The sequence below is a fragment of the Acipenser ruthenus genome, chromosome 47 (assembly GCF_902713425.1).
Source record: "Acipenser ruthenus chromosome 47, fAciRut3.2 maternal haplotype, whole genome shotgun sequence".
NCBI classification, from domain to species: Eukaryota; Metazoa; Chordata; class Actinopteri; order Acipenseriformes; family Acipenseridae; genus Acipenser; species Acipenser ruthenus.
This window is the reverse complement of record NC_081235.1, coordinates 4528790-4556061: the sequence shown is the minus strand read 5'-3', so window position 1 is coordinate 4556061 and position 27272 is coordinate 4528790. Positions and strand designations below refer to the sequence as shown.

Genomic DNA, 27272 nt, shown 5'->3' with positions numbered 1-27272 from the left:
TATATACTTACATCTCAATAGAATAACAACTTTAAGATCCTGCTACAACACTGTGGTGTATACTTCAATGGCCCTTTGGTCATAGTTATACTGTACAAACTAGTACCTTAAAGTACTGTTCTGTGTATTGTAATCCCTAATTGTTAGTAATCCTTGCATTTAAGAGATGTATTTTATGTTGTAGGTATTGTCGTTCCCATTAGTTACCAATACATACCTTCAAGGGCAGTGCTTTGTGTTCAGTGTACAGTAATGGTCATTTGTTAAGCCTTACCTTTTAAGAGCAGTACTTTCTGTGTCCACTCCCCAATAACACAGATATGTGTGTTGTAGAAATTGTTTTGTTTTTTTCATCACACTTTTCATGGCCTCAGTCAAAGCTAATCTGCAGCTGAAAATAAGCAATGGGACTGCAGGGCGGATTTTCACGGGGGTTTCTGAATCTGCCAAGCTCCTATATTCTGGCCTGCACATGGTTTACTGAAAAGCCCTTCTCTGAAATTGGCGTTTGGAGAACTGGAGCATTCCTTAGCCTTGATGAGCACGGAGCAGGAAGAGAAGGATAAATCCTGTTGACGACATGACTGCCTTTAATCTGGGAGTCTAATAACATAATGGCTTACTGAGGGGCCCTTCTTCTCCCAGCAACAAGTGCTCCTTTCATCAACTCAGCTGATTTTACAATGGAAATCCCTCACAGCTGTTAAAATATGCAGAGTGCCACGGTCTGCACTGCGTTAGGTCCGGCCTGCACATCCCAGCAGCACAGCTCTCCCTCCACCCAGACACTGGGGCTGTCGAAGCAAAGGCAGCCAAGGACAGTTCATTAATAAAATAAAACAAATGTATTTGTTTCTTTAAGAAAGGAAAATTGCCGTGCTTCTGCCAATAAACCATGAACTTGGCACAACCTTCCATCTCCTCAGGAGGCCTTTGCACTATCAAAGAATTCTGGGAGTTGAAGTTTATTTTTGGATTAAAACGATTGCAGCAACTTTTTAAATACAAACTACACATCCCATAGTTCTTCCATGTGCAGAAAAGTTATTGCGCATCCATATGAAGTATGAGAGCTCTCTCTTTCTATCTGCTGTATTAGCAGTGCACACTGCAGGCTTGCTCTCTCGCTCAGATTGCAGGATTACCAAACTCCAGCTTTGCAGAGGATTGCTGAGCGTTGCTCTTTTCATTGCACCTTTGTGTTTTGATCTGTTGACCCTCTGCGGCACTTTTGCCAAAAGCTTAAACTTATTAAAAACAAAGAAGGTCTCAGTGGGGGGGGGGGGGTGTATAATCACTTTCAGCTGCCTGCCCAAGACCTCAATCCAAACTCCCTCACCTCTCCTCTGCTCTCTCCAGACCCCTCAGCTCTCACTTGGCACTCACACACATGTGCAGCAGCTGAGAGAGTGCTTTCCGACAGCGCTGCCCTTCCCCTATAGAGAACATTCGATTACAGAAAAAGCTTCATCACAAATCAGTGCAATGTTTTTGCTACTTCTTAAGAGTGGGGTTCCGAAAAAATACAGCGTTACACGTTCCCACATGTCGCTATAACTGTTTAAATAACCTACCTGCTTTTTTTCTTTGCATTGTTAACATCCTGACAACTTTTTACGCTTCTAAATTTAAAGTGTGTTTCAAATCTCTTTTCAAAATGTCCACTCTAGTGCACTGGGGTTTGAGATCTAAATCACTGCAGGAAGAGTGATTTAAAAACTAAAAACATAAGTGCTCTGGCTTTTCTGTTCCGTACTACATCATGGCTCTTTATTGCTGTGTTACCTGTTTAACAATGTGGGCAATAATCCTTACACTATCCGTGCTCTAGAGCAGACATTTTGAAAAGAGCTTTGAAGCTCAGAAGTTAAAAGTGTAAAAAAGTTGTCAGGATGTTAACAATGAAAAGAAAAATGGCAGGTACGTTATTTAAATAGTTGAAGCAACACATGGGGGCGTGTAATGCTATATTTTTTCGGAACCCTGCTACTTGCTCATTAAATCTACATTTTTCTAACATTTCATTTTTCCTCACTATCCTCGGATGTTGGTGCAGCAGTGGCCTGCATGTTCTTTTCAGGATCCTCCACACAGATAACATCCACCTTGATGGGGTCCTGCCACTCAATAGATTAAAAAAAAACTTTTCTTAATAATGCTTTGTGTAAAATGATACATTATTCATCACGGTACAGCATTCACACTGCACACCCAGCACATCACACAACCATTCACACAGCCCAGCCAGAACTTCACACAGCCCAACCAGAATATGACAGCCATTCACACTGCCCAACCAGTGGCTTGGTGGTCCAGTGGTTAAAGAAAGGGGCTTGTTACCAGGAGGTTGCCGGTTCAGTCCTAGCCTCTGCAATGTGTGTGACCCTGAGCAAGTCACTGAACCTCCTTGTGCTCTGTCCTTCGGATGTAACGTAAGACCGAGGTTGTGCTGTAAGTGACCCTGCAGCAGCAGTTGTGATGCATTGTTCACCCCCATGTCTCTGTAAGTCACTTTGGATAAAAGCGTCTGCTAAATAATAAAAATAATAATCATCGAAAGCAATTCCCTGTAAACAAACTGGGCTGGCAGCGCGTCTTCAGGCGGAGCATCTGGCTCTCTCATAAACTGTTTACAAAAAGTAACAAACACAAAACCCCCCAAACGAAAACAAAACACAAACCAAACATTTCTCATGTGTTGGGCCTCAACCCTGCCACGTAAGGGTTATAAGAAAATGTACGAACGTGAGGAGGCCATTTAGCCCTCAGTCCTCGTCTGGTTCCTAGCAGATGGTTAATCTCAAAACTTTGTCGAGTCAATCTTAAAGGATCCTAATGATTCAACATGACCTACTCCATTGCCTCTCCACTCTGTGCTGTGGTCTGTGTTGTGCTTGTCCGCACCTTTTAAGACTTTACTCTTTAAGAGTTTGTGACACACTGCGGCTGTGTACTACATTATTGTAAACTCTTGTATTGTCTCTAATGGGGATGAGTAAGAAAACAAGAAGTGGGTTTTACATGGCACGGCGCCCCAGCTCTCACCCCTCATCTGTTTCACTCGCTATAAAGTTTACCAGCTCTTGCCTGCAATGAAACGGCTATTGATTTTTCAAACCACTTGCAGCTTGATTTCCTGGCTCTGCAGTGCAATCCTGCCCTCACCAGTCCCTAGCTTGGATCTGATGGATTTATCAGACTGTGGCCAAAGCAGGTGTTTCTCCATATCTGGCTCAACACAGTTGTGGATTCAGAAGCTTTTTTTAGATAATGCCTTTTTCAGAATTAAGAAAAACCTGCCTGCTCCGACTGAACGCGATCTGGCAGTGTCCATGTAAAAGCCATCAGCTCAGGGCTCCAACCCAACTCCAGCTACAGTACATTAAATTAAAACACAGCCAGGATTTATTTATTTTTTTATTTATTTATTTTTTGACGGATTACTTAACCCCCTTTAAATCCCCTACATCTGGAAATTAAAAATTGAACAGCATGTATTTTCTGAAGGTATTGCGCAGTGTTGCAGGTTAATGGTTACACTCTGCTGTTTATGATACAGGGGTGCTTTAAGCTTAAGGAACAGAACATTATTCACATTGAATCTAAACACATCAAAAATTCATTAGTTATGGATAACTCTAAAATGTAAGTTTCTCATTAAGTTATTAAATAAACATTAGGAAAACAGGCTAAAAGTAATAGCACACAAATAAATAGTGGTTTAATGGACACTAGGTCATTCATTAATCTGTACAAAGCAACTTGTAGAAGGCTGATGCAGACAAAACATTTTATTTGTGTTGCTTGGTTCTGCGGACAACTATGTCAAAAATAGTTGACAATTTAAATGAAGATTTAGACTGTATCTGCGCTTTTTACGACAGCCCTGTTGAAAAACCCAATTTGGGGCATGATGTGAGCAGTGACCGCATTGAAACGCTGCACAGCAGGCTGACAAGCGCCGCGCTTCTGTATCTGCAGGGGGGGTGAAGTCCTGCTCTCTCAACTGCCTGGCCGAAGGATTCAACTTCTACACTGAGCGCGCTCCGGCCGTGGTGGACGGCACGCCCTGCCGCGATGACTCACAGGACATCTGCGTCAACGGGGAATGCAAGGTACAGCAGGACTCAGATTTTCGAGGAATCAAAGTATAACTTAGCCACAGCCCACAGTCACTGGAGGGCACCTGATCTGCACCTGTTTCACTGGGGAATATGAGGAATGGCACGTTGTGATTAAACAGGGAATGTGAGGTATGGCCCACGTTCCTGCTGCACAGGGCAAATGAGAACCAGATCCAGGACACTTCTCACAGATGCATCAGCAGTTTAACATTCACACACGCCTTTCTCGAGCTATTGCATGAACTCCCATTCTATTATCTTCATGATCAAGCAATTTAAACGCCCCCACAAGGTGAAAGTAGTGGGGGGCTTTTGTTTTAGTTTTTTGTTTGATGCTTGTCCATACTTTTAAATGCCCTTAAGACATAAAAGAAACTTGGTAATAAAATGAGGAAAGTTTTTTTATAATATCATGTATATATTTATAGCATAATGCTTAATATAGGAATGTGGTAGGGGCTCCTGAGTGGCGCATCCTGTAAAGGCGCACCACGTGGAGTGCAGGATGTGACCTATAGCCAGGAGATCGCAGGTTTGAATCCAGGCTATGTCACTGCCGACCGTGACCGGGGGTTTCTAGGGGGCAGCGCACAATTGGCTGAGCGCCGCCTGGGTAGGGAGGGCTTTGGTCGGCAGGGCAATCCACGGTTTACCGCGCACCAGCGACCCCTGTGGCTGACAGGGCGCCTGCGGGTCTGCAGTAGAGCCATTCAGATCTGTGTTGTCTTCCAGCACTATAGGTCTGGTGGCTTCGCTGTGGATCCGCAGTGCAAAAAATGGATTGGCAGGAACACGTTTCGGAGGGCGCGTGTTTCAGCCTCCGTTTCGCCGGGGGGTTACAGCGGTGAACCAGGATAAAAATAATAATTGAGCATTCCAAATTGGGGAGAAAACCGGGGTAAAAACCATTGGCGACGACTAAATTTCTAAAAAATTAAATAAATAAATAAATATAGGAATGTGGTAAATGTATATTGTTTGCACACATGCTATAAGTATCTATTTACATGTGTTTCATAAAATACTTTCAAAAGTACATTATAAAACATGACCAAAACCGTTATGAACCATAAAAATAAATAGGATATGTTAATTTCAAAGACATAAATCCCAGTGATAAAGGTTATAAGGTTAGTTAGTTACAGTCTTGTATTATTATACCTCTCATCAAAGAGAGTAAAGACTAATTGTTCACACCAATGTGTGTGTGTGTGTGTCCATACAGCACGTGGGGTGCGACCGCATCTTGGGCTCGGACACGCGGGAAGACCGCTGCAGGGTGTGCGGGGGCGACGGCGGGACCTGTGAGGTCATCGAGGGGGTCTTCAACGACTCGCTGCCTGAAGGAGGTCAGACTGGAAGCTTGAAACTGGTTGTAATGATCTAAACGATGATGAACCTAAACATAAGATTATTAACCTCACTGAAGTGGAAAGAGGTCCGTGACATAGCAGGGGTTTGAGTTTGAAAAGAGCTGGTTGAATCTCAGCCATTTTGATTATTAAAATAGTTCCCAATCACTTTGAATAAATGGCAGTGTCCTTCAAAGTATTTCAAAAATTCTGATTCCAAAATGCTAAATAAAATGACAATGAAATACTGATTGAGCAACATCTCAAAGGCAGAGTTTAAAAGCACAGAGTAGTAGATTGTAATGACTTCCTCTACTACCACTACATCAGTATTGCTGTATTCCAGATTATGTCGGCTGCCGTTGCTGGCACAAGACTATGTTCTAGCCGGAATGAAATTGCCCACGGGCACAGCTTTTAGGACCACTGATGTAGAGGAGAATAAGGCAGGGAGTTTTGCAGGATAGATTTATATCAGCAATAGTAACCTGGTCACCGGATGTTTTTTATCTTGAAGAATTTTTCTGCCCCAACAAGCAGGCTGTCTGCTCAAAGGTACTCACTTTAGACCGTGTGCCCGGGCTAAGTCAGTCTGGAAGTGCCCATGCCAGAGCGGGTGACACAAACCTCACTGCACCAACTAGATGCGCAGGAATACAAACCGAAGGTTAAATAAAGTCGCTTTAACCACAGAGTTGTTTTGATAACAGGAGTGTGATTCATATTGTTGCCGCTTTGTAGTTTATCACACACACCATCTTACACAGCAAACCGTAATGCTGTGAGCTTCGTAGCAGTGCTGTTATGTGGGGGCGTCCCCCAGACAACTTCCCTCACACAGGCAGGTCTGTACAGAAGTGTGTGGGAGAAAGAGATGACAACGACAGCCCGGAAGAACAGAAGAACTTGAGGAAGAGGCTGCGGGGCCCATCGAGGTTCCACAGAGTGCCAAATTCTTCTTTTTATTGTTTCCATTGGTTTAGATTCAGCTCACGTTTACTGCTCTCTGCGGACAAAAAAACTACTTAAGTTCTTAAGTTGTACAATATTCTAATTAACCATGCTGAAAATATCTTCTGGAAGAATGTTATTTGTATTTCTCAGAAGGCATAAAAGTCAAAGCCCGTGTTAAGAATAAGATGTACTGAATTAGTTTAATTTACATCCTACTATTACACAGTTCTCTTACTGTGTTCTAGAAGTTCATCCTTTGTCCAGTACGCAGAACACTGTAGCTGGATAAATACATTTTGATTGTTATAACAAATAAAGCATTACATGTTCTAATATGGCTATTAGAACCATATTAGAACGTGTAAGACACAACCTTGTTCCAAGGTTGACATTCGTGGCTATTTCCCCTTAAATTATAACATACAGCAGTACACTGCTACTATAGTCATTACAGCTCAAACAAAGGCGGTAAAACCCACTGTATGCCGTCATCCTGCACTCCCATTAAAACTCTGCTTAACCGCAGTCGTCTATTCGGAGAGCCTCACATGGCCTTTGGACTGAGTTCCCCAGCAGCTGGTAGCGGTTGACTGCACAGCCCTGCTGTGGTGAGGATATCAGACAGCCACGAGTCCAGCCCAGTCCCCAGAGCCAGACACGGAACGGACCATCCATTAATATCCAGCATGAGAGGGAAAATATTGCACCGGACTTGAAATTGTCTTTAAAAAAATGACACCATTCCTGCACGCAAGTGGAAGACTACTTAACATCCCTTCAGTCTGGAATATGTAAACGTGGTACACCATCTAAGACTTGCATTAAAACTAGAACTGTCACTCAATTTTAAAATTTGTATCTGTTAATTTATGGACATTAGTTGATTCATCGGAAGATTAATCCGTGCACGATCGTATAGTGGTTGTCCTGCATAGCAATACTTAAAAAAAAATATGCCCAATGGGAATTTGGTCTTTTTAAAACCATTTTTATTATTACTTTAGTAAACGTCCTATTACCCTAATAAAGATTTAGGGACCTGATAACTCCCATGGGCCAGAGCATCACAGTTGTGTGTACTGTTTAACCACTCTGGGGTAGCCACTAAACAGCAAAATTATTAGCAATGCACAAACACGAAAACAAAAAACACTCGGAGGTTTATAACTAAATCAACAGTTTATTATGTTGGTCAAGATAAATGCGGCACGCTGGATTTTACCACAGCGCTTAACAGCTCTGGTTACAATGCACACGAGTAACTTTGCAGACACGTTTGGCAATCATTTAAATCAACGTAGATAAACATTCCAATTCCAAATATTTACGTACATCCGTAGCACACTATCAGCAATCCTTGTACAAAACAAGACAACAATTATGATTTGAACCCCTTTTTATACAAGCTTAAAACCACAGTGTCCTTCCACTTCTGGGGAGAGAGAGAGAGCGCGCAGTTCAAATCAGCACTTCCCTAAACAGCAGCACGTGTTCCTCTATCTACCCAGAATGCACGATTAAATTGTAAATTGCCTTAGCATTGTTCATATTCTTGGGTGACACATCTTATTTAAGACCTGTGTCTTGCTGTATGCTCAAATCAACTGTGAATTGAAGGAGGGTGGCAACAGAAAATGAAAGCTTAAAAAAACACTTTAATAAGTCTATGGGGTATATTCAATTGATTTCAATGGTAGCAAATATAACTAAAAAGATCTCATAGTTTACCATGCTTTAGCATGTTTTTTGTTTTAAACATGGTTTACCATACTCCCTGGGCTTTGCAATGTTACCTATGTTTTATTACATGCACTTCCCATGGTAACCTTTCTCGGGCTCATAAACACAAGCCTGGTGGCAGCAGTCCACAGTGGAGTTAAGCCGACAGCTAGCCTTGACCTCAGGTTACCCAGGGGATCACGGCAGCGGTTTTAGAGCACTTTGGCGCCCGTGACCCCACCAGCCACGCTTTCAAAGGAGTATATTTACAGCTCTGGATAGTTTACAGCCGCTATCTTTGTTTGCCAAGCCACACATGTTTGGTTATTAAATTACATAAACTCCAAGACTGGGCTTGGGTTAGCCGCAAAGAAATCTCTGTCCTTTCTCGAAGACTGAAGGATGGAATGTGTTAGCAGTGCGATGTAACCCTTAACCCTTCAAAGTGCAGAGACCAAATTCATGAAGAATGATCAGTCCAGATAATACATTATGTACTTGAGAGTTGATCTTAGTCAGTCTGTACCCTGTGGGGAAAAGTCACAGCGGGATTTTTTTAGAGCATTTTACTGTGCTTTTTAGAGCATTTTAGAGTGCTGTAAAATGCTTTTAAAAATACAGCTGTGGTGTATCCTTACAAAAGTTTATCAAATTGACCCCTAGGCAACATATTTCTTTACGTGACATTGACAAGTGCAAGAAGCAAGTTATTGAGAACTATAGACTATTCAACACTAATTTACATTGTAATTGACATTCAATTATAAATACTTGGGAGTTGATGTTCATGGCAACTGTGGAGTAGTTTTCTGCTGAATCTTCAAAAGTAATCAAAATGGAAGATCAAAGGATGTGATCATAGATGTTTTTTTTTATTTTTTTAATTACCAAAACCAAGAGGTTAAATTTGAAAGACAAGGGGGGAGATAACGGTCTCCTGGATTCAAGGCTGCTGTTTCCAGTACACTAGATGCAGCCTCTAGTTTTAGTTCATGTATCACAAGTGCTTTGGTCTTTCCTTGTTCTAAGGGCCTGGTTTTCAATAAAAAAAGTCAGTTAGTGGAAAACTCTTTGACCTTCTTATATATCAGTAGCGGGCAGTGTGTGTGGTTTTGAAAGGGCAAGGAGATTCCACGAAACGCAACAAACAATTAAAAATGATTGAACGTCTAGGCCTGAAAAAGCAGTTAAAATACAGCTCTCTCTTGGGTTTCATCTTTCAGGTTATGAAGAGGTTGTTCACATTCCAAAGGGATCCGTACACATCAGTATACAGGAACTTAACGTTTCCCTCAACTATCTGGGTGAGAATTTGTATATTTGTAATTATATAATATAATATTATATTCTGAACTGATATCCATACTCTTCACTCAATATACAGCCTTTGGCAGGCCTCCTTTGCTGTTGATATTATATACTGTATTTTCTCTATGTATGATGTGTGCTCCTGGTGGTGTGTTCAGTGCTAAAAGACGAGGGGGATCAGTACTTCATCAACGGGAAGCTGACCATCGACACCCCCAGGCGTTTCGACATTGCTGGAACCATCTTCCACTATCGCAGGCCTGTGGATGAACCAGAAACCCTGGAGGCGCTAGGCCCCACCAACATTTCCATCGTCGTTATGGTAACACATTTGCGTACTCTTGTGAATATGTAGTCATACTAAAAAAAAAACTTTTGCATAGCTCTTTGTTGAGAAACCACAAGAAGTCCTAGAAAGTTTCTGCTAGTGCTACTGCTTGTTTTAAACTCTGTATTCCCGAGTGGTTGCAGCACTGGTACATTTCTTCAAATTTTTCTTTTCGTGCAGGTGCTAGTCCGAGAAGAGAACCAGGGCATTCGTTACCGGTTCAACCCTCCGTTCTCCCGGGAAACTCTGACCGGCTCCGCCTGGCACTACACTGCCTGGTCCCGCTGCTCTGCCATCTGTGCTGGAGGTATGAGGCTCACTCACAACTTGTTGAAGCAGCGATAACATGCTTGAGTGGGACAACATTCAGAAAACAAAACTGCGAAGTCCTTCGAAGACAGTAGTGTAATCTGTGGTCGATTTTAATGACCCTGAAGATGGTAAAACAATTGGAATTGTGTTTTAAAAAGAATATTTTGCAATGAGACTGCAGCAGTAAATAGCGAAGTACATAGGCAGCAATATATAGGTGTTAGAAACAGGCCAGCTGCTGATATGCCTTTATTACATTCAGTAAGTCAGCCAGGTGAACGGTTCTCTGTTCGGGTAATACCAAGTCCACACCTCGTATCACATAAAATACATCTACCCACTACTGAAGATCTACAATAAATGTTCCTGCTTTTACATATGTAGTATCACAAGAAAACATAATCCTGGGTATTAAAAGAATGCATAACCAGGTAGGATAAAGAGACCTGGGAAGGTTTCAGTTCCTTTCGCAATGGGGGATTAAATGAGATCTGTGAATCTCTGTCTGCTTGCATTTTAAACACGCTCAAGATCTGAGGTTGATTAGCTGAGCCATGCGAGGCCTCTTTTAATACTGCACGGCTGGTTTGCTTTAAATGTCATCAGATACTATCTCACCGGAAAGGGATGCAGATAAAACAGCATTTTCCATTACGCCAGTCTGTGTCTTTGTTTGTTTTAAATTGGTATTTTATCATTTCTTTGAAATATGTAAGGGGACGCCTATAACTTATTCACATTGTTGCCCCCATTTGCAGCATTTCTTGAGATGTTACAAAACAAATTATAAATTCCTGGATATCCCAGGAGTTACATTAGCCTGTACTTTACCATGCTTTTATTTTTACCCTCTCCAATTCCAGGGATCCAGACCCAGCAGGTGTTTTGCAAGAAGCAGGGGGATCATTCTGTGGTGCTTAACCATTACTGTGAGCAGAAGAGCAAGCCAAAGGAGAAGAAGAGAGCCTGCAACTCTGAGCCCTGTCCACCGGCGTGAGTACTGCCCACAACACTGCCCACAGTCCTGACTGAAACAACGATCACAACTACGACCGCACACTGACCATAACAACTGTCCTTAACCCTGACCATAGCACTGACTGTACACTGGCCAGTGACCATAACATTGCTAATTCAGGCCTGGCTATCTATTGCTTGGCCGGGAATCCTCCAAAGAACACTTGGTGCTTTAGTGCATGGAATTGTAACCTTGAGTGTGGTTCAGGGGGCAGGAGCTAGGGTTCCTCCCTCGTTCGGTCCCGGCAAAATATCTGCCAATCTCCCTAATTAAACACCAAGTCATGCCCTTAGTCTCCCTCTGGCTTTTTCGTTTCCTCCATCCTCCCTTCCTCCTCCACATTGCTGCTCCACCTCTGCAATGGTCTCCCTCTGGGGGCAAGTGAAGCTCACTTCCCAACCTTAGAGGCCCAGCTGCGCCAGAGGGGACCCCAGGCCAGATCTCCTTAATTTTCCCGTTCTCTGTCCAATCTAGGTTCCCCTTGGGGGAAGTAACGCTTGCTTCCCAGCCTTGGAGGACGATCATTTCGGTCTCACCTCTGCGAGGGCGGCTGTCTGCAAGCCAAGGGGAAACCCTGCCCTCTCTTCTGAGTCACAAAGCACTTCTCACCTATTTCAATTCCTGAGGTTCTTCCTCCATGCAGCCCCTTCTCTTGTGAATCTGTTTTTGGACTTTGTTAATATTAAATAGTAGTTTGTTAGAATTATTATTTATTTTTTAAATCATCATACTGTGTGGCTAATTCCTTTCATATTAGCACTGACAACTTTATCATTTCTATCGTGATGAAGATCTGTATCAAAGTAAAATAAAAAGCTCAGAGCCTTCTGCTCCTCCCTACCCCTAGCTGGACTCTGGGGAGCTGGTCTGAGTGCAGTCGGAGCTGTAACGGCGGGGTGCGGACGCGCGAAGTGCTCTGCAAGAGCAAGATCTCTCCCACGGAAGAGAAGACCCTCGATGACGGAGCCTGTCTCTCACCCAGACCCCCTCTCACTGAGCCCTGCAACAACCAGACTTGCCCTCCTGAGTGGGCGGCCCTCGATTGGTCCGAGGTAGGCAGCTTGTAACGTATTGCGTTCCCCGCATCTGTTACCAACAGTACACCCACACACCTGTCTTGACAGCTGGATTTGGAGAATTGCTTTCCTTAGATCAAACTGGTTATCCAATACTAGATCTTGGACTTGCCCTACAAAATGTTTAGTAAAGGTTGGCTTTTTCAAAGCACGTTTTTATTAATTAAACAAAGTTTGCAGTTTGTGAAACCACTGCAAACAGTTATTCATGTTATAATTACTATGTGTCTAATAACATTGGCAATGTAATAATTTGAAGCAGTTGTAACACAAGTAAGAAAGTTAAAACGGGTAGGTAAAGTTTAAAGTGAAGATACCATTCCTTAATTCCAGTAGCTAACAATGCTAAGAGGCTGACTGTGACGCTCTGCCAGGGTGCTGGACTGACAGTCTGTGGTGTTGCTTCCCTACAGTGTACCCCGAGCTGTGGGCCGGGATTTCGTCACCGGATTATCCTGTGTAAGAGTGGGGACCACAGCATCACCCTGCCAGCCACTCGCTGCCCTGACGAGGACAAGCCTTCCACCAGCATGAGGTGCAACCTGCAACGCTGCCCACCTCCGCACTGGGCCGTGGGGGAGTGGGGAGAGGTGCGCTGTGCTTTCATGCAATCAGGGTCTCACTTGACCCAAGTACTAAAACACTTACAGCATACAGAATTTCATACAGGGTCCTGTACCAAACAATCTGATATCCAACCCCACAAGCCTGCATTCTGGCCTTTTGAATTCTGGGCTTTTTCTGTAATACTGTAATAGGTAAATAATAATTACAAATTATAGATAATCTTAATGGATGTCTTTTACATCTGGTACAAACTATCTGATACAAAGAACTTGACAATGGTTGTGTCGCATCAATGTCAGGGTCTGCTGTATAATATAACATTACTATGACAGTGATCCAGAGCCTTGTCCCATCCAAGTTTTTAATGGTTTGATTGAGCCTAGGTGTTGGTACAAGGTCCTGGAATGAAATGGACTGAAAGAACCACAGATGCGTACCACTGCACTGTGGCAAACATATCAATCTATTTAACTGAACACTGGCTTTTGTATGTTATCTGCATAATCTTATCATGTATTTGAAACACATTAGGCACACAGTTGTATGTATACATATAGTACCATTACAATCAAAAGGAGAACAGGTAAATAGCCTCATACCTTACGATACATCCTGTTTTGTATTTTCACTTTAAATGTAATTTAAAACTCGAAAGAATATATAGTAAAAAGATTCATAGAAGGACAGATCTGCATTTTGAAATCTTTTCTAATCAGTACTCTTCATGCTTTCTGTTCCTCTCCCCCCTCCCCCCTCCCCAGTGCTCAGCCAAGTGTGGTCTGGGCCAACAGATGCGGTCAGTCCAGTGCTTGACCTACACCGGTCAGCCGTCCAGCGAGTGTCCTGAGGCTCTGCAGCCAGCAGGCATGCAGCAGTGTGAGAGCCAGTGTAACCCTGGCCCCACGGATAATCCCGAAGGTGAGACAGCACTGTCTCTACAGGTCTAGTTATTGGAGCACTTTGGCCTTTCAAAGCTTCTCTTCTGAGGAAAAAAGTATTCTGACATTCAAATATATATATTTTATTGTATCTAAACGACATAACTTACTTGAGCGTCTTATACTTTAAAACACCTCTGTGGCCTCAATAAAGCTCTCAGAATCATGTCTAACCTCCTATCACATCGAAGCATTAATAGTGTAACTATTAATCTGTCCTCATGCAACACTCTGCCCCTGGCGGATGTAAGAAATACCACATTTGTTATTTGTGTTTTCTCTCACATTCACTAGTGTTGCAGGGGGGGCTGGTTAATGGTTACACTCTGGTGGACCAGATTTGAGTATAGACATGATTTTGAAAGATATGTTGAGGCTACTTTTTAAAGTCACAAAGATATGACGCCTGAAACAGAAAATTATATACAAAGTGAATCTAAACAACAACATTTTTATTGAAGTTTAATATAGAAACTTTTGAGAACAGTTCCATTGTTAACGAAATGTTCATACAAGTGTTACCGCAGATGTAATTGCGCAATAATACATCAGTTGCGATGACATTTCACCACCACACCGTATTGCCCTTGGTAATATACCCCAATACGACCTATAGTTCCACCTTTTAATTCCAGCCTTTCTGCTCGTGGGTGTTATCAATGAGGAGAGAGGTAAGGTCAGCTGGTTTCACCAGTACCAGGAGCGAATAGTTAAACAGATGTATGAACTAACTGGATCTCACTCTTTCCTCCTCTATTCTCCAGAATGCAAAGATGTGAACACGGTGGCCTACTGCCCTCTGGTGCTAAAGTTTCGCTTCTGCAGCCGCCCCTACTTCAGGCAGATGTGCTGCAAGACCTGTCAAGGACATTGACCTTCCAACCCCATTCCGGAGCACTGCAGAGCCCTCGACACAAGACCACTCGACTCAGGCATTCCGTGAGGGCAGCCAGCCAGCCACAGCCCCCTCGCTCGGCTGTCTCAGTGTGGCAGGGGGAGATTGAGAGGAAGGGGGGGGTCCTACCCTAATGAGAAGTGCACTTTACTGGTGTCTTCCTTCAATGCCTAGGGAGAACTTCGAGCACAGTTGCTTTTCATACCCGTTTTATTATGTGCAAAAATGAAAATCAATACTGAAGCATTGGTCTATATAAGTCAAAAAGTGTCTCCAAAGTGAATTATATTTAGCACCCACTTCTCTGACTTAAGTGGGAAGGGAAGAAGTGTGTTTTGAACTTGGATGCAATCCTTTTAAAGGGAATGTGCAATTCTCATTTTCTGCCCACTTGTATTGTGTTGTAAGTGCAGGCAGACGGATTGTAAAACTACAACGGATTCTGTAACCAGTTACACTGTACTAGGATGGCCGCAAATTCTTATGAACATTACACTGATGCTAATGATATTTCATTGGGATGCATTAATTAGGAAATTCACTACAGTAGAAACATAAGCTATTCAGATGTTTACATGAGATTTCATTTTATAGGATATGAAATAGTGGACAGTTTGTATAAAGTGTTACAGTACTGATCAGAACACATGCTGTGACCATGCTGACTGCCATACTCCCATGACTCTGTGACCTGATCCATTGGTGCCTACTTCTGTAAAGATCCATTATGCAGAATGCAGACTAATAAAACAATTCAGTGTTCATTATCGCAGATGTGAGGTGACGTATTCAGTTTGTTTAGCCACATTTTTACACGGAAAAAGGAACAACTATTATTATTTCTTCTTAATAAAAATCGTCAGAGGCTTAAACTACCCCTTCATTTATAACTACAAAACACACAATGGTGGTAAATTTAGAAATACTAAAAGAAACTTTGTAAAATTCAGTGACAAACGTTGTAGGTACTTTCCCAGTGCCTTCATTTTTTAAACGTCCATGCTGCTGCCACAGCTGTACTTTTGCATTTCAAATCTCCACAGCTCTGGGGTTTTTGCTCAAATCATCCAGTTCACTCTTCGTTTAAGTAGTCTCAGTGTGACACTGTGCCTCATCTGTGCTTTCATACCACAGCCTTATTAAAAAAAAGCAGGTGTGCTCAAAAAGCCTCCATAAGTATTTTCTTTTTTACTAGTCTAGTAACAATAGATATATATAGAGGTCTTTTTCCCCACCATGGCTCAATGACTTTAGTATTCTGCCCTCCACACAGTGACCCCTGCTGGTATGATCAGTGCTCCACAACAAACCCATGTTTTATCACATCCACATATCAGGTGAACATCCTGTTCATCTGATATGTGGTTTATACACTTGTAGCAACACGTGGTGGGCGTATAACGCTGTATTTTTTCGGAAATCTGCTACTTTCTCTTTAAGAAGTAGCAAAAACTTTGCACTGATTTGTGATGAAGCTTCTTCTGTAATCGAATGTTCTCTACAGGGGAAGGGCAGCGCTGTCAACAAGCACTCTCTCAGCTGCTGCACATGTGTGTCAGTGCCAAGTGAGAGCTGAGATCATTGAAATAAACCCCACCGAGAGGTTCCAGTAATACCTTACACATCAATATTACCAGGGTGACAGAATAAAACATGCCTGTAATAATTACAGCGCCCTGCCTTATTAAAACGAACAGTCTTGAAACAGAGGTGACATTTATTATACCAAACTGCAACACAACGTGAGCACAAAACCGAGCAGAAACAAACACATCAGGATCTGCTAGCTTGGCAGGGCCTGAACCCGTGCAGGCTTGGAATCCATGAGATTCTGTATTGAACTCTGCTCCAGATTCTGCCACAGTTCGATGAGTTTTGGCCGCAGTTCATTCACATTGGCAGGTAGTGGTCGAGTTCTCCACGGTTGTTTATCGAGGTGTTCCAGATGTTCTAGGTTCATTTTGGGACTCTGAGGAGTCCAGGGAAGAAGCTGCAGCCCGTTGTCTCTTCCAGGTAGTGGTGATTCTGGATGTATATCATGTGTCGCTGTCTTCCTGCAGATGGTGCAATGTAAACTGTAAAACCCTGTGACCGAGCAATTGTATGAGACGGTTCTGATGGATAGCATTGTAACATTCCAAACTGAGCCATCCCTCCATGACAACCAGCTCTTTCCACTGAACCAAATCGTACCCCGGGCCGTGACGCTGCAGCCACTATGTTTTAACATTCCCTTTAAGCAATCGCTCTGCAGTTCACCTCCAGCCCTCTTCCATTCCCACATGTGTCTATTCTAATTGAATTGTTGGAAGTGGGATTTATCTGAAATCAGAAAACGGTTCTCCACATCTGCAGAGGCCTGTATAACATTTGCCAGGCCCAGTGTTTTGTGCACTGTACATCTGCATGGGTGGGTGAGCAGGGATTTCCAGCAGGTGACTCAACCATTGTAGCCGAGCCCATGCAGAACCCGTTGTGCTGCTGCGCGTTGGCTCATGTTTGTGGAGCTGACAATGTTATTTATTATTATTATTTATTTCTTAGCAGACGCCCTTACCCTCTGGGTTGGGATGGACCTGGCGAGCAGGTGCTGTCGATGGGTGGCCAGGCCGACGTTGTGCAGCGGTCAGACACTCCTGTCGATCACAATACTGTTCTGCACACACCCATTCGAAAGTCCAAGATCTCTGGCAATCTGCCTCGCACTTCACCAACAGTCAGAATGCCCAATTCTGCGACCTTCTTGTATACTCCTTCTGAGCTCTACGATGCAGACGCCATTACCACTATTTTAGGAGGTGCTCATTTTAATACGGCAGCACACTACTAATGTATCTTGAATATGTATTTGGCTGTCAGATAGTGACAATACCACTAGATGGCAGCATACCACTAGAGCAGGGGTCCTCAACCTTTTTGCTTCTGAATCTCTATAAAAATTCCACGGCCCACCATATACATTATATATATATAGATATATATATATATATATATATATATATATATATATATATATACATACACATACACACAAATCAGGGTTGGAAATAACTCATATTGCTATAGTAGCTTGATTAGCCCCAGTGTGAACAAGTTCAGGTTTGTCTTATTAAACCACTAACACCAAGAATGGATCGAACTGCTATGCAATAGGAGTCTCATTTCTATCCCTGACACACACATATATACAGACGTGCTCAAATTTGTTGGTACCCCTCCACATATATATATATAATTATTTTTGTTTTGCTTACTTTTGTTTTGAAACTTGTTGCTGGTGCTGAGTTTCTGTCAAGACGTAGAGGTATCTTCGCTAAGCACACAAGCATGTCATGGTCAATGTTCATCCTGGCTCGGTACTTTGTTTTCCACTTTCATCGCTGCAAAAGAAGCAGTGCTGTATTCATCGGAGTACTCACACCACAATGTCTCCAGCAGCATTTCACTGAAGTTGGTTCTGAGGGAGCTGTCTGATGAAATGTCAATGAGCTCTTCTAACAGCTTTGATGGGAGAGAGGGTGGCAGTTTAGCTTCAATATTCTCACTAATGGTTCAGGAAAGTAAGTATTACATTTGTTGAGTAGACCAGACAGATGCGCTGCCAGCAGCGGTTTGATTACGTCAAAGAGGTCAAACATATCAGTAGTCCCCCCACAGACACGAACTTTCCAGAGTTGTAGTTTCATTTTGAACGCGTCAATTCTTTCACGCTGGGCAATAATATGAGTGTTCCCACCGTGCATAGTTTTATTCAGCTTATTCATTTCGCTGAATATGTCTGCAAGGTAACCCAGTTTTGCCAGCCACACGTCATCTTTCAGCACTTCGGCAAGTTGGGGTTTCTTATCAGCTGAGGAAGTACGTAACTATTCCTTGAGATTAAATATACGGGTAAGCATTCTGCCTTGAGATAGCCATCACACCTCTGTATTGTGCTCTGCGCCCATTTCCTCACAAAGTGCAGCAAAGCACCTGGAGTTTGTTGCTCTGGATTTAAAAAAATTAACGAGTGTTACCGCTGTGTCAAGAACACTGAAGACCTGGTTCAACATGTTTCGCAGCAAGCGCCTCTCGGTGTAAAAAGCAATGTGTCCAAATAGCGCGAAGTGCAACGGCTTTTATTTTTTGCACAACACCAGAGTGCTTTCCGAGCAATGCTGCGGCTCCACCAGTGCAGACCCCAATGCAATGAGTCCAGCTGATTTCTGCTGAAGTCATAAGATCATCTAAGAGTTTGAAAATATCATCTGACTTTGTTGTTGTCTTGAGCTCCTTGCAAAACAAAGCGTTTTACTTTATTTCCTTATTCCACTTATGCCCATCAATGCACTGCGAAACTATGTCTTCTGACATAAAAGCGATCCGTCGTTTGAAAGTGTCCTTTGGCACTGGTATTTTTGCCGGTTCTTTGGCCTTCCGCTCTCCAAACATTTCCTTTACAATTTCAATGGCACACGGCATTATCAACGCCTCAGCAATCGTATGTGATTTTTTTGCTTTAGCAGTGTTCTGCGCCACTATGTAGGCTGACACTACAAGCTTTTTATCCGCGGTAGTTGTGGATTTCATTACGGCTTTAGTACCAAACAGTTCCTTAGCCTTTGGCTCAGAAAATGAATGTTGCTTGTTTTTATATATTATTATTATTAATTTCTTAGCAGACGCCCTTATCCAGGGCGACTTATAATTGTTAGAAGATATCACATTATACATAATTTCACATTATACAGCTATCACATTATTTTTTTTTACATACAATTCCCCATTTATACAGTTGGGTTTTTACTGGAGCAATCTAGGTAAAGTACCTTCCTCAAGGGTACAGCAGCAGTGTCCCCCACAAGGGATTGAACCCACGACCCTCTGGTCAGGAGTCCAGAGCCCTAACCACTACGCCACACTGCTGCTTCATGCTTCATGCTTGGTAATTAAACGTCTCTAATTTGCAGGGTTTCAAACATTCACTGGACAGTACTTGTGCACAAATGTCGAGGTACATCTCCACTTCCAGTACAAATAAAACTGAAATTCAACTAGCTGTCTTCATATTTCCTTCAATTTGCAAGGTTAATAACGACGTCCTGTTTTTTACTCACTTATGAAGCTAATAGGTTTCAGCATGTCACACACATGCAGGGAAAATAACACATTCTCTGGTTTATTTTTGGAGTACCCCTTGAATCCTCCTCAAGGCACTGGAGCAGCAGCACTCTGGTCCTTTAAATGAGCACTGCTCTCTCGCTCGAACTCTCTGCGTTATTAGTGAGTAGCTCTCAGCCAATCAACATGTTTAGAAAGCGCGCACGGCCCTCCAGGTTACACAGGTCTGTAGATTATTTTCTACTGACACTTTCGTAAACCTTTCCAACCAACCAGATCGCTCCGTTGCTGTAGGATATGTCACGATACACTACAGCTTGTGATTTCTTTAATGAGCGAAACAGAAGTAGTTTAAGCTGGGGGAAAAAAAAACTCTATCATTATGACAACCATGGAGATGACCGCAGAAGACAGCAAAAGAAAGAAAGGCAAAAAGCTAAAGAGAGATAACAGAACACGTTTTAAGGGTTTGTTTTTTTAATGGTCTATAATAACAATGATTTGTTTTTAAGTGCAGTGATAACAAATTATCGTTTAAAAACACACACAGAACACAGTTGCTTTTTAGTACTTAGTAGGAAATAATAATTGTATTTTTTTTTCTTCAACAATTTATGTGGTAGCCGTCATAAGTCATTTTTAAAACTTGTGAAAATAGTCTGGCACTAAATAAGGAAGTATAATAAATGGGCTTTGAAATTCTCTTGAACATTAACCATAATAACACTGCACAGTCCTCTACAATCCCAATCAGTATGTTTCAAAAGTCTTTCCTGAGCTCTTGAGCCCATGAGTCAGTAATCAGTAGTGCCAATGTATCCCCAAGCAACACACATATCTGAGGCTTATTTGTTGAGTTTATTCATTTAAAAGGTATAGCGGGCTACACAGACGCTTCAGCTAGTGTTAGAGTACTGGTAACTGCCATATCAACTGGTGGGTGACAGTTGTGGGTGTGCAGGGGTTTACCTGGGTGAATCAACACCACGTGGCCATGAGTTTGTGGGTGGTCCATGGGCTGCAGCTCACTTCAAACCACTGTTTCTTCTCTGTCAGGTGTTACAGAACAACACGTTGATGTGGGGTGCCTCCATAGAGTGTAATGTGAACGGTGTTATCTAGTAATTAAATTATATAATGACAAGGCCTGTGTCAACTCCTGATACGCAATGCTCATCGGTTAATGAACTTCAATTAATTCTCCGGAACGTTTACTGAATATCAGATAATAAACAAGAATGATAAAGTGACAGTGATGATGAGGGTAATGGGGAATAACACCCAAAAGTTAAATTATAACAATACAAGAAACAATACATGTGCAAATATACAGAAACTTGCAAATATATTCACTCACTCACACACATAATCGATAAGAAGATGTGGGCTAAATATACTACAGTATTTATTTACGTGTCCTGTTAGCTAGGCTAATGCTCATGAGCTAGTAACTTTAGCTATTGCTGTTAGGAAACTGGGCCACGATAGAAAAGAAGAAAAAATAAAAAATGAACAAATACAAGTGCCGGCCCCAGTAAACCAAACCAAACGATGTGTATTAACTACTCGCTCACTACTCCAAGAACTGCGTGATGCAACCCGCAGCTCGGTACTCACGCAGGCGCACAGGCTCCGTCTCCAGCTCTACGCGTGAGTCGCGTTACAGCAATACGGACGACACCCTGAATAAAACGGGGGTGTTTCACTCACCTGGCGAGGCTCCTCTTCCATCAAACGTCGACAGATTTACTCGGGGTTTCATCCGGGTCACCCCGAGTGCTATCTGGATATCCCAATATTTCTTCAGCGGCTATTTTTCTGTTTATTTTCTCCGTGTACAGCCTAATGAGAATATTTGTTATTAATTTGTTATGAAAAGCACTGTCCCATCAAAATTAAGCCGGTTTCTAAACACATTTAAAAAAAAAAAAAAAAAAAAAAAAAAAGTTATCCATGACATAAAAGTGATTGTCTGATTTTAAAACTAAATAAAACAAACAGAGGTTAGTCTGGTTGACTAACAATCAAAATTCTGTCAATATCTGGTCGATATAATTGCTTACGAATCGCTGAAGAAATATTTCTTTCCCGCTCGACTGTCTTCGCGCGCGCTCTCTCCCTCTCTCAATCGCTCACTGTTCTGACCCACTAAATCCCTCCCCCTTATCAAAGATGTGCTCGTGGATTGGCTGTAGGGGCGAGCTCTAACCAATGGCCTCCTAGCAAGCTAAACTAATCTAAACTAGTTTTGCACACGAACTGTTATTGTTTACAGTGGGGCTGACCACTGGAGGCGGCAGAAAACAAAACGTTTGTCTACTTGCGTCTTACAAGTTTTACCTTAGGATTTTGATTGACAGGTTTGAATAATTGATAGTATTATCTTCAAGGCTGTAAAATGTGTTATTTCCTCAACTCAAAGTTTTGGGTAATTTCCGTTTCCCAACCACAATATAGCTACCTAAAAACAGTACGTGATAAGTCTACAATGTAAGTTTAAAACGGCAAGAATAGAGGCAGCAATTTGATTGGCTAACAACAAGTGCTCCTACCTGTGCAGATATGTCGCCATAGCAGCACAGCTTGGCGGTTTCAGGACCACTGTGAATGATTCATAGAGTGGTCCAAAAACCGCAGGACTAGGCCTCCTGCCAAGCAACACCCGGAGTCGTGCAGGTATTAGACTATATTTGAACACCCTGTCGGGAGTTATTGATTGTATACGTCATGTGAAGGAGTCTTATTGCAGAAGAGATGTCATCTCTGTGTGAAATGAAGTCTAATAATAAGAGACACCCTTTTTTTTATTTAATTGACTGCTTTACCGAATCAACATCTTATTGTGAATGGATTTGAAAGCTTTTCTTGTGGTGTGTACTGACCACATTCTCTGCAGCTAGACACTTAATGTAAGTAAATCTGCTGTACACTAGTGACATTGGGCAGCAGTGTGGAGTAGTGGTTAGGGCTCTGGACTCTTGACCGGAGGGTCGTGGGTTCAATCCCAGGTGGGGGATGCTGCTGCTGTATCCTTGAGCAAGGTACTTTACCTAGATTGCTCAAGTAAAAAAACCCAACTGCGTAATTGTATGTAAAAAATAATGTGATATCTTGTAACAATTGTAAGTTGCCCTGGATAAGGGTGTCTACTAAGAAATAAATAATAATATTTGATGAAGGTAAGGGGGCAGCTAGTGGTATAGTGTGCTTGTAAACCTAAAGATTCCATTTAGAAATAGTTTTGGTTTGTTTCCGCCGGTTGTTAGTCTGTGTTGAAACTCTGTGGGTGGGTGGCAGAGTTAATACACAGCTTAAATTTCTTATTCATGTATACTTTCCATCTCTGCAAGTAGCAGCAGCTGGAGCATATTTGTTTCACAGAATGGGGATGTGGTTTCAAAGCAGAAGGAAGCACAGGTCCTTACAGCTCCAAACCTGGAGGACTTAAACTAACTGGACAGTGCACAGAAGGCGATGGAAGAATGCATTCTTCCACTGAGAAGACACCCCCTGTTCTATGCTTTTGATGTTTGAAATATTGACTAGCCCTTCTGACCTGTAACCCACCACAGATGTTTAAACCTGTTCCTTTGAAAGTAACTTAAAAAAATTAGCCTTTTTCAAAAACTGTTACAACTTTAAATGATTGAGGAAGTTGAAGTTGAAGGAGGAACTGCGAGCGGCTTGCCGAGAGACCTGCAGTGTGCAGTGCGACTGAGCAGGACTAAGCAGGGCTGCACTCTGCTGAAGAGCTTTCAGAAATCCCAAAGAGATGTGTTGCATTTAAAGGGACAGGGGCTTGGGAATAGGATCTGGATTGAGTTGGTGCTGCTGTACAGGGAGGAGGTGGGGGCTGGAATATAAAAGGCTGCAAGATGGTAAGTACAAACTTTTCTTGCTCTCTTTATCAGAACTGGGTGTATAATATCATAGAGCAAACTTTGATAACTATATATAGATTCATAGCTCATTCTCATGTTGGCTAACAAGTGGTAGCTATCACACCAAAACATTTTAAAGGATACAAGTGCTACATCTGTGTAGCTAGGTTTGGCTTACTAAATTTTAACAGTCAAACCACAGACTACAAAACAGAGTTCTGTAATAAACCTTTCATGCTGTGTTTTGGAGTAAAACTCAATTACACCAAAGGAATTGCAAAGAATATATTATAAATAATTATTTTGGTAGAATTTCTATTGTTTATATTAAATGCCAGTTAAAACAAAACACAGCTAGGGTTGTAAAAGAGTTTGGCAATAAGCCACAAACCAGGAAGTTAGGCTGAAAGTTTAATATATGATACAGTTAATATAAGATACATTGGTGTGCCTAAATGCAATTCATTTATCTTATCAGAGAATTGCATGCCATAAATGTATGGCTGTTGACTCATAACAGTAGCGATGTGTGAAACTAAAACAGAAAAGTGTAGATTAAATTGCTTCTCCTTTAAAGAGATTATGAAAAGTAATAGTGCATAGTACCACCTGGTGGTCATATAAAACTACACCCCTGGTTTTAACCCCTTGTTACCAGTGTCTGTTTCCAATACTGCAATACGCTGATGCCTCTAAACCTGTGTGTAAATAATGATTCATACTGTACCCCCTTCGGGTAGTTTAAAAAAAATCATGTGAACTCTCTGAGGTATGAAAAGTTCTCTGCCAAGACTTTTAAAAAACACACATGCATTCTAAAGTATATACATAGATAAGACTTAAGATGGTATGACATGTATTGACCAAAGGGAATATTGTAAGAATGGCCAGCAATGGACAGGAGCTGATGGAAGTTGGTAATTTTTTGGCTACATCCTGAAAAGACAGTAATGATCAATAATGCGTTTAGTAAAGAAACGTTTAATCATAACTAGGCTTGCTACTTTTCAATATTAATCAGTAAAGCTTGTTAAATGTCAAATTCCCCAAAAATATAAGTTCGACTGAAATAAATAAATATAGGATAAACGTCAGTAAAACCACTTGCTATTTTTTATTTTCTTACTAAAAATAATCATTTAGAAATCCTCTTTAGTTTGTGTAGTTTTTATGCTTACTGTCTGTCCCGTCTCCTTTCCGCTCTAAATGGCTGGGGGTCGCTGTCAGTCATCTCAGTGGTCCATTAGTACTGTAGTTTCACTGGCACTGTCATTTCACCCTGTTCTGACATCGTTGACTGAAGCAGCACTCGAATGCTCTCATTCGCTTAAATGACTGTCAATCATCATGACCTGCACCGACTGTGCACTTTCATTTGCCAGCTACAGCGCCTGTCATTCAAAGCGCCTACTTTGAAATTAGGTGATTAAGGTGTACGTAAGCTTTTGCTTTAGGTATACGGTGACCGTTACTTGTTTGAATTGAAAATGAGGTACAAGAGGAAAACACTTAATGAATATTGTGCACAATACCCTGCTGACGGCTGAAGTCTCTGCGGCAGGACGAAGCGGGCCTGTCTGTCTTGCCTTCCAGTGACTCTGAGTCCAGCTGTGCTGAGCCTGAAGCAGGACGGGGAGCTCAGACTCCGAATAATAAGTGCAAGTTAGTTCTGTTCAACTATCTATTGTTTTGTTCTGTGCATATTATTTTTACTCGTAAATTTATGCTATAAAAGTCTGTGTAATACACTTTTATATGCTGCGTTTTCTACAGTTTATTTGAGACAAATTTGACAAAAAAATAAAAATCAAATAATAGCAAACCTAATCATAAATATCTGCAATCATTCAGTGTATGTTTATTAAAATGTGGTTTGACCTACAGTCTTGCATATGGATAAAATCCCAAACATCTTCAAGATATAGCTATTATGAAGTGCTGTGGTTTGGATTGTAATCAATAAGCCATAATCACCCTAATGCAAGTTTGCCATGGTATTTTACCAGGCTTGTTCCATGGTAATACCATGTATTAACCATAATTTACCCTGCTTTGCCATGTTTATTAATATGCTTTACCATACCTCGCTGTTCTTTACATTGCTTTGCTATGCTTTAGCATGCTTTCACTATGCTTTATTATGCTGTGCTATGCTTTTACTATGGAAAACATTTCTAAGGGCAATAAGTCATCTCTGTGCTGATTCGGCTGTGTCTTTCGATGGCCTTCGCAGGAAGACAGGATTCGTTAAGTGTGGCAGAAAGATTCCACTCGTTCTAATGTATTACAACCGCCTTGATTCCCTAAACACCTAACGCTGAATAGCACACTCTCCTACTAGAAAGGTCTTCTGAATTGCTGATGCGCTCAGGGCTGCTGAATGCACTACACTGTAAATATGCACAGCATTTAAAAAAACAAAACAAAAAACAGTTGATTAATTCCATAACTAAACACCACCCATCACAAAATCCTATTGACACCTAGTGCTTGTTTTCATTCTCTGTGTGTGTGTGTGTGTGTGTCTAATATCGGCTGTATAGGCCTGCCTGTGGGTTTCAATTACCCAAACAGGCCCCCTGGGGCTCCACTGCATCCTGTTAAGGTGATGGTTCTTGTTATTTTGATGCTTGTCATGCTCTCAGCCCAAATATGGACTGTGCTAATCATCCTTGTACAACCCCCTCCCACCCACTGCCATTCGTTCTAAATTAATTTGCTATGAATTACAAGCCGTGCAAAGATTTCGAATTGCATACCGCAGCAACAGCGGGCAGTCCGGCGTATTCAAAAAAGTTCAATTGCGCAATGATAAGGGGAGCAGTGAAAGCAATACTGAAGCCAATGAAACAGGAACATCGATTTAAAAGAATATGACTTGGATAGGATTGTACAAAAAAAAAAAAAAAAAAAAACGGGACCTCCGAACAGAAGGAGGGTTGTTAAAAATGTAAAACTCTCTTTAGAAATCCTGTATTCATCCAATGGGAAACATTGATAATATTACTACTATAGTGTTGACAACCCATTAATATTATGTGTCTATTGCAGTAATATTGTGTCCCAATTTATCGAACTTGTGCTCAATTTACTGTCACTTAGTGTCCTGGGAAGGCATGTTTAATTCCCGGGACACCTTCCTCAAAACCGGGGCGATCCAGGGAAAACAGAGACAGGTGGCAACGTCGAAAAATGCTGTCAAGTGAACGCTAAATTACAGAAACTTGTGAAGCACAGATCAGACGCATGCTAGGAGATTCTTCCCCTGTGGATTTCAGCTTGCCTCTGAAAAGAGGTAGTAGGGCAGCTTCACAGAAGGGAGATGTTGAAAAGATGACCGTACATGATGCAAGAATAAAATAAGGAACTAGTGCTGATACAGTCAGAGCCTCTCAGAATGATCCAGCATCTTAATAACCATCTGCCACAGCGTAAATACATTGCAAAACCACTTCATACTGGGGAGAAGAGTATGTGCCAATAGGGGAAAGAAATTCTATTCAGAACATATTTTTTGCTCTTCCCTTTACCTCTTTATGATGTGTGCACACCTTCTCAAATGTTGTGTTTTTGAGGGGTTTTGAATATGAGTTCTCTAGATCAGCCAAAGCAGGTATCAGAAACATGGCCTGCAAAGCAGCGTATTGCCAGCAAAACAAAACAAGATCCACTAATCTAGCTTATGTTACCTATACCTATG

At 41.8% G+C, this 27272-nt stretch overlaps 3 protein-coding genes across 3 annotated transcripts in view; 2 read left to right on the top strand and 1 right to left on the bottom strand.

Annotated features, from left to right (window-relative positions):
* Positions 1-15714, top strand: part of LOC117966318 (A disintegrin and metalloproteinase with thrombospondin motifs 10-like) — a 35447-nt gene extending 19733 nt beyond the window's left edge. Inside the window, exons 16-25 of the mRNA XM_059013818.1 lie at positions 3982-4115; positions 5350-5473; positions 9373-9453; positions 9616-9779; positions 9966-10092; positions 10961-11090; positions 11963-12167; positions 12605-12781; positions 13520-13676; positions 14461-15714. Coding sequence (XP_058869801.1) covers positions 3982-4115; positions 5350-5473; positions 9373-9453; positions 9616-9779; positions 9966-10092; positions 10961-11090; positions 11963-12167; positions 12605-12781; positions 13520-13676; positions 14461-14570 — 1409 coding nt within the window. The 3' untranslated portion in view covers positions 14571-15714. The remainder of the gene's footprint in view (positions 1-3981; positions 4116-5349; positions 5474-9372; positions 9454-9615; positions 9780-9965; positions 10093-10960; positions 11091-11962; positions 12168-12604; positions 12782-13519; positions 13677-14460) is intronic.
* The window catches only part of LOC117401315 (tyrosine-protein kinase ZAP-70-like), a 68221-nt gene extending 46717 nt beyond the window's left edge, over positions 1-21504 (bottom strand). The window contains exon 1 of the mRNA XM_059013819.1: positions 21402-21504. Within this exon, the coding sequence (XP_058869802.1) occupies positions 21402-21453 (52 nt within the window). The 5' untranslated portion in view covers positions 21454-21504. The remainder of the gene's footprint in view (positions 1-21401) is intronic.
* A 1517-nt stretch (positions 21505-23021) lies between these two features.
* The window catches only part of LOC131721063 (unconventional myosin-If-like), a 30868-nt gene continuing 26617 nt past the window's right edge, over positions 23022-27272 (top strand). Inside the window, exon 1 of the mRNA XM_059014183.1 lies at positions 23022-23569. Coding sequence (XP_058870166.1) covers positions 23567-23569 — 3 coding nt within the window. The 5' untranslated portion in view covers positions 23022-23566. The remainder of the gene's footprint in view (positions 23570-27272) is intronic.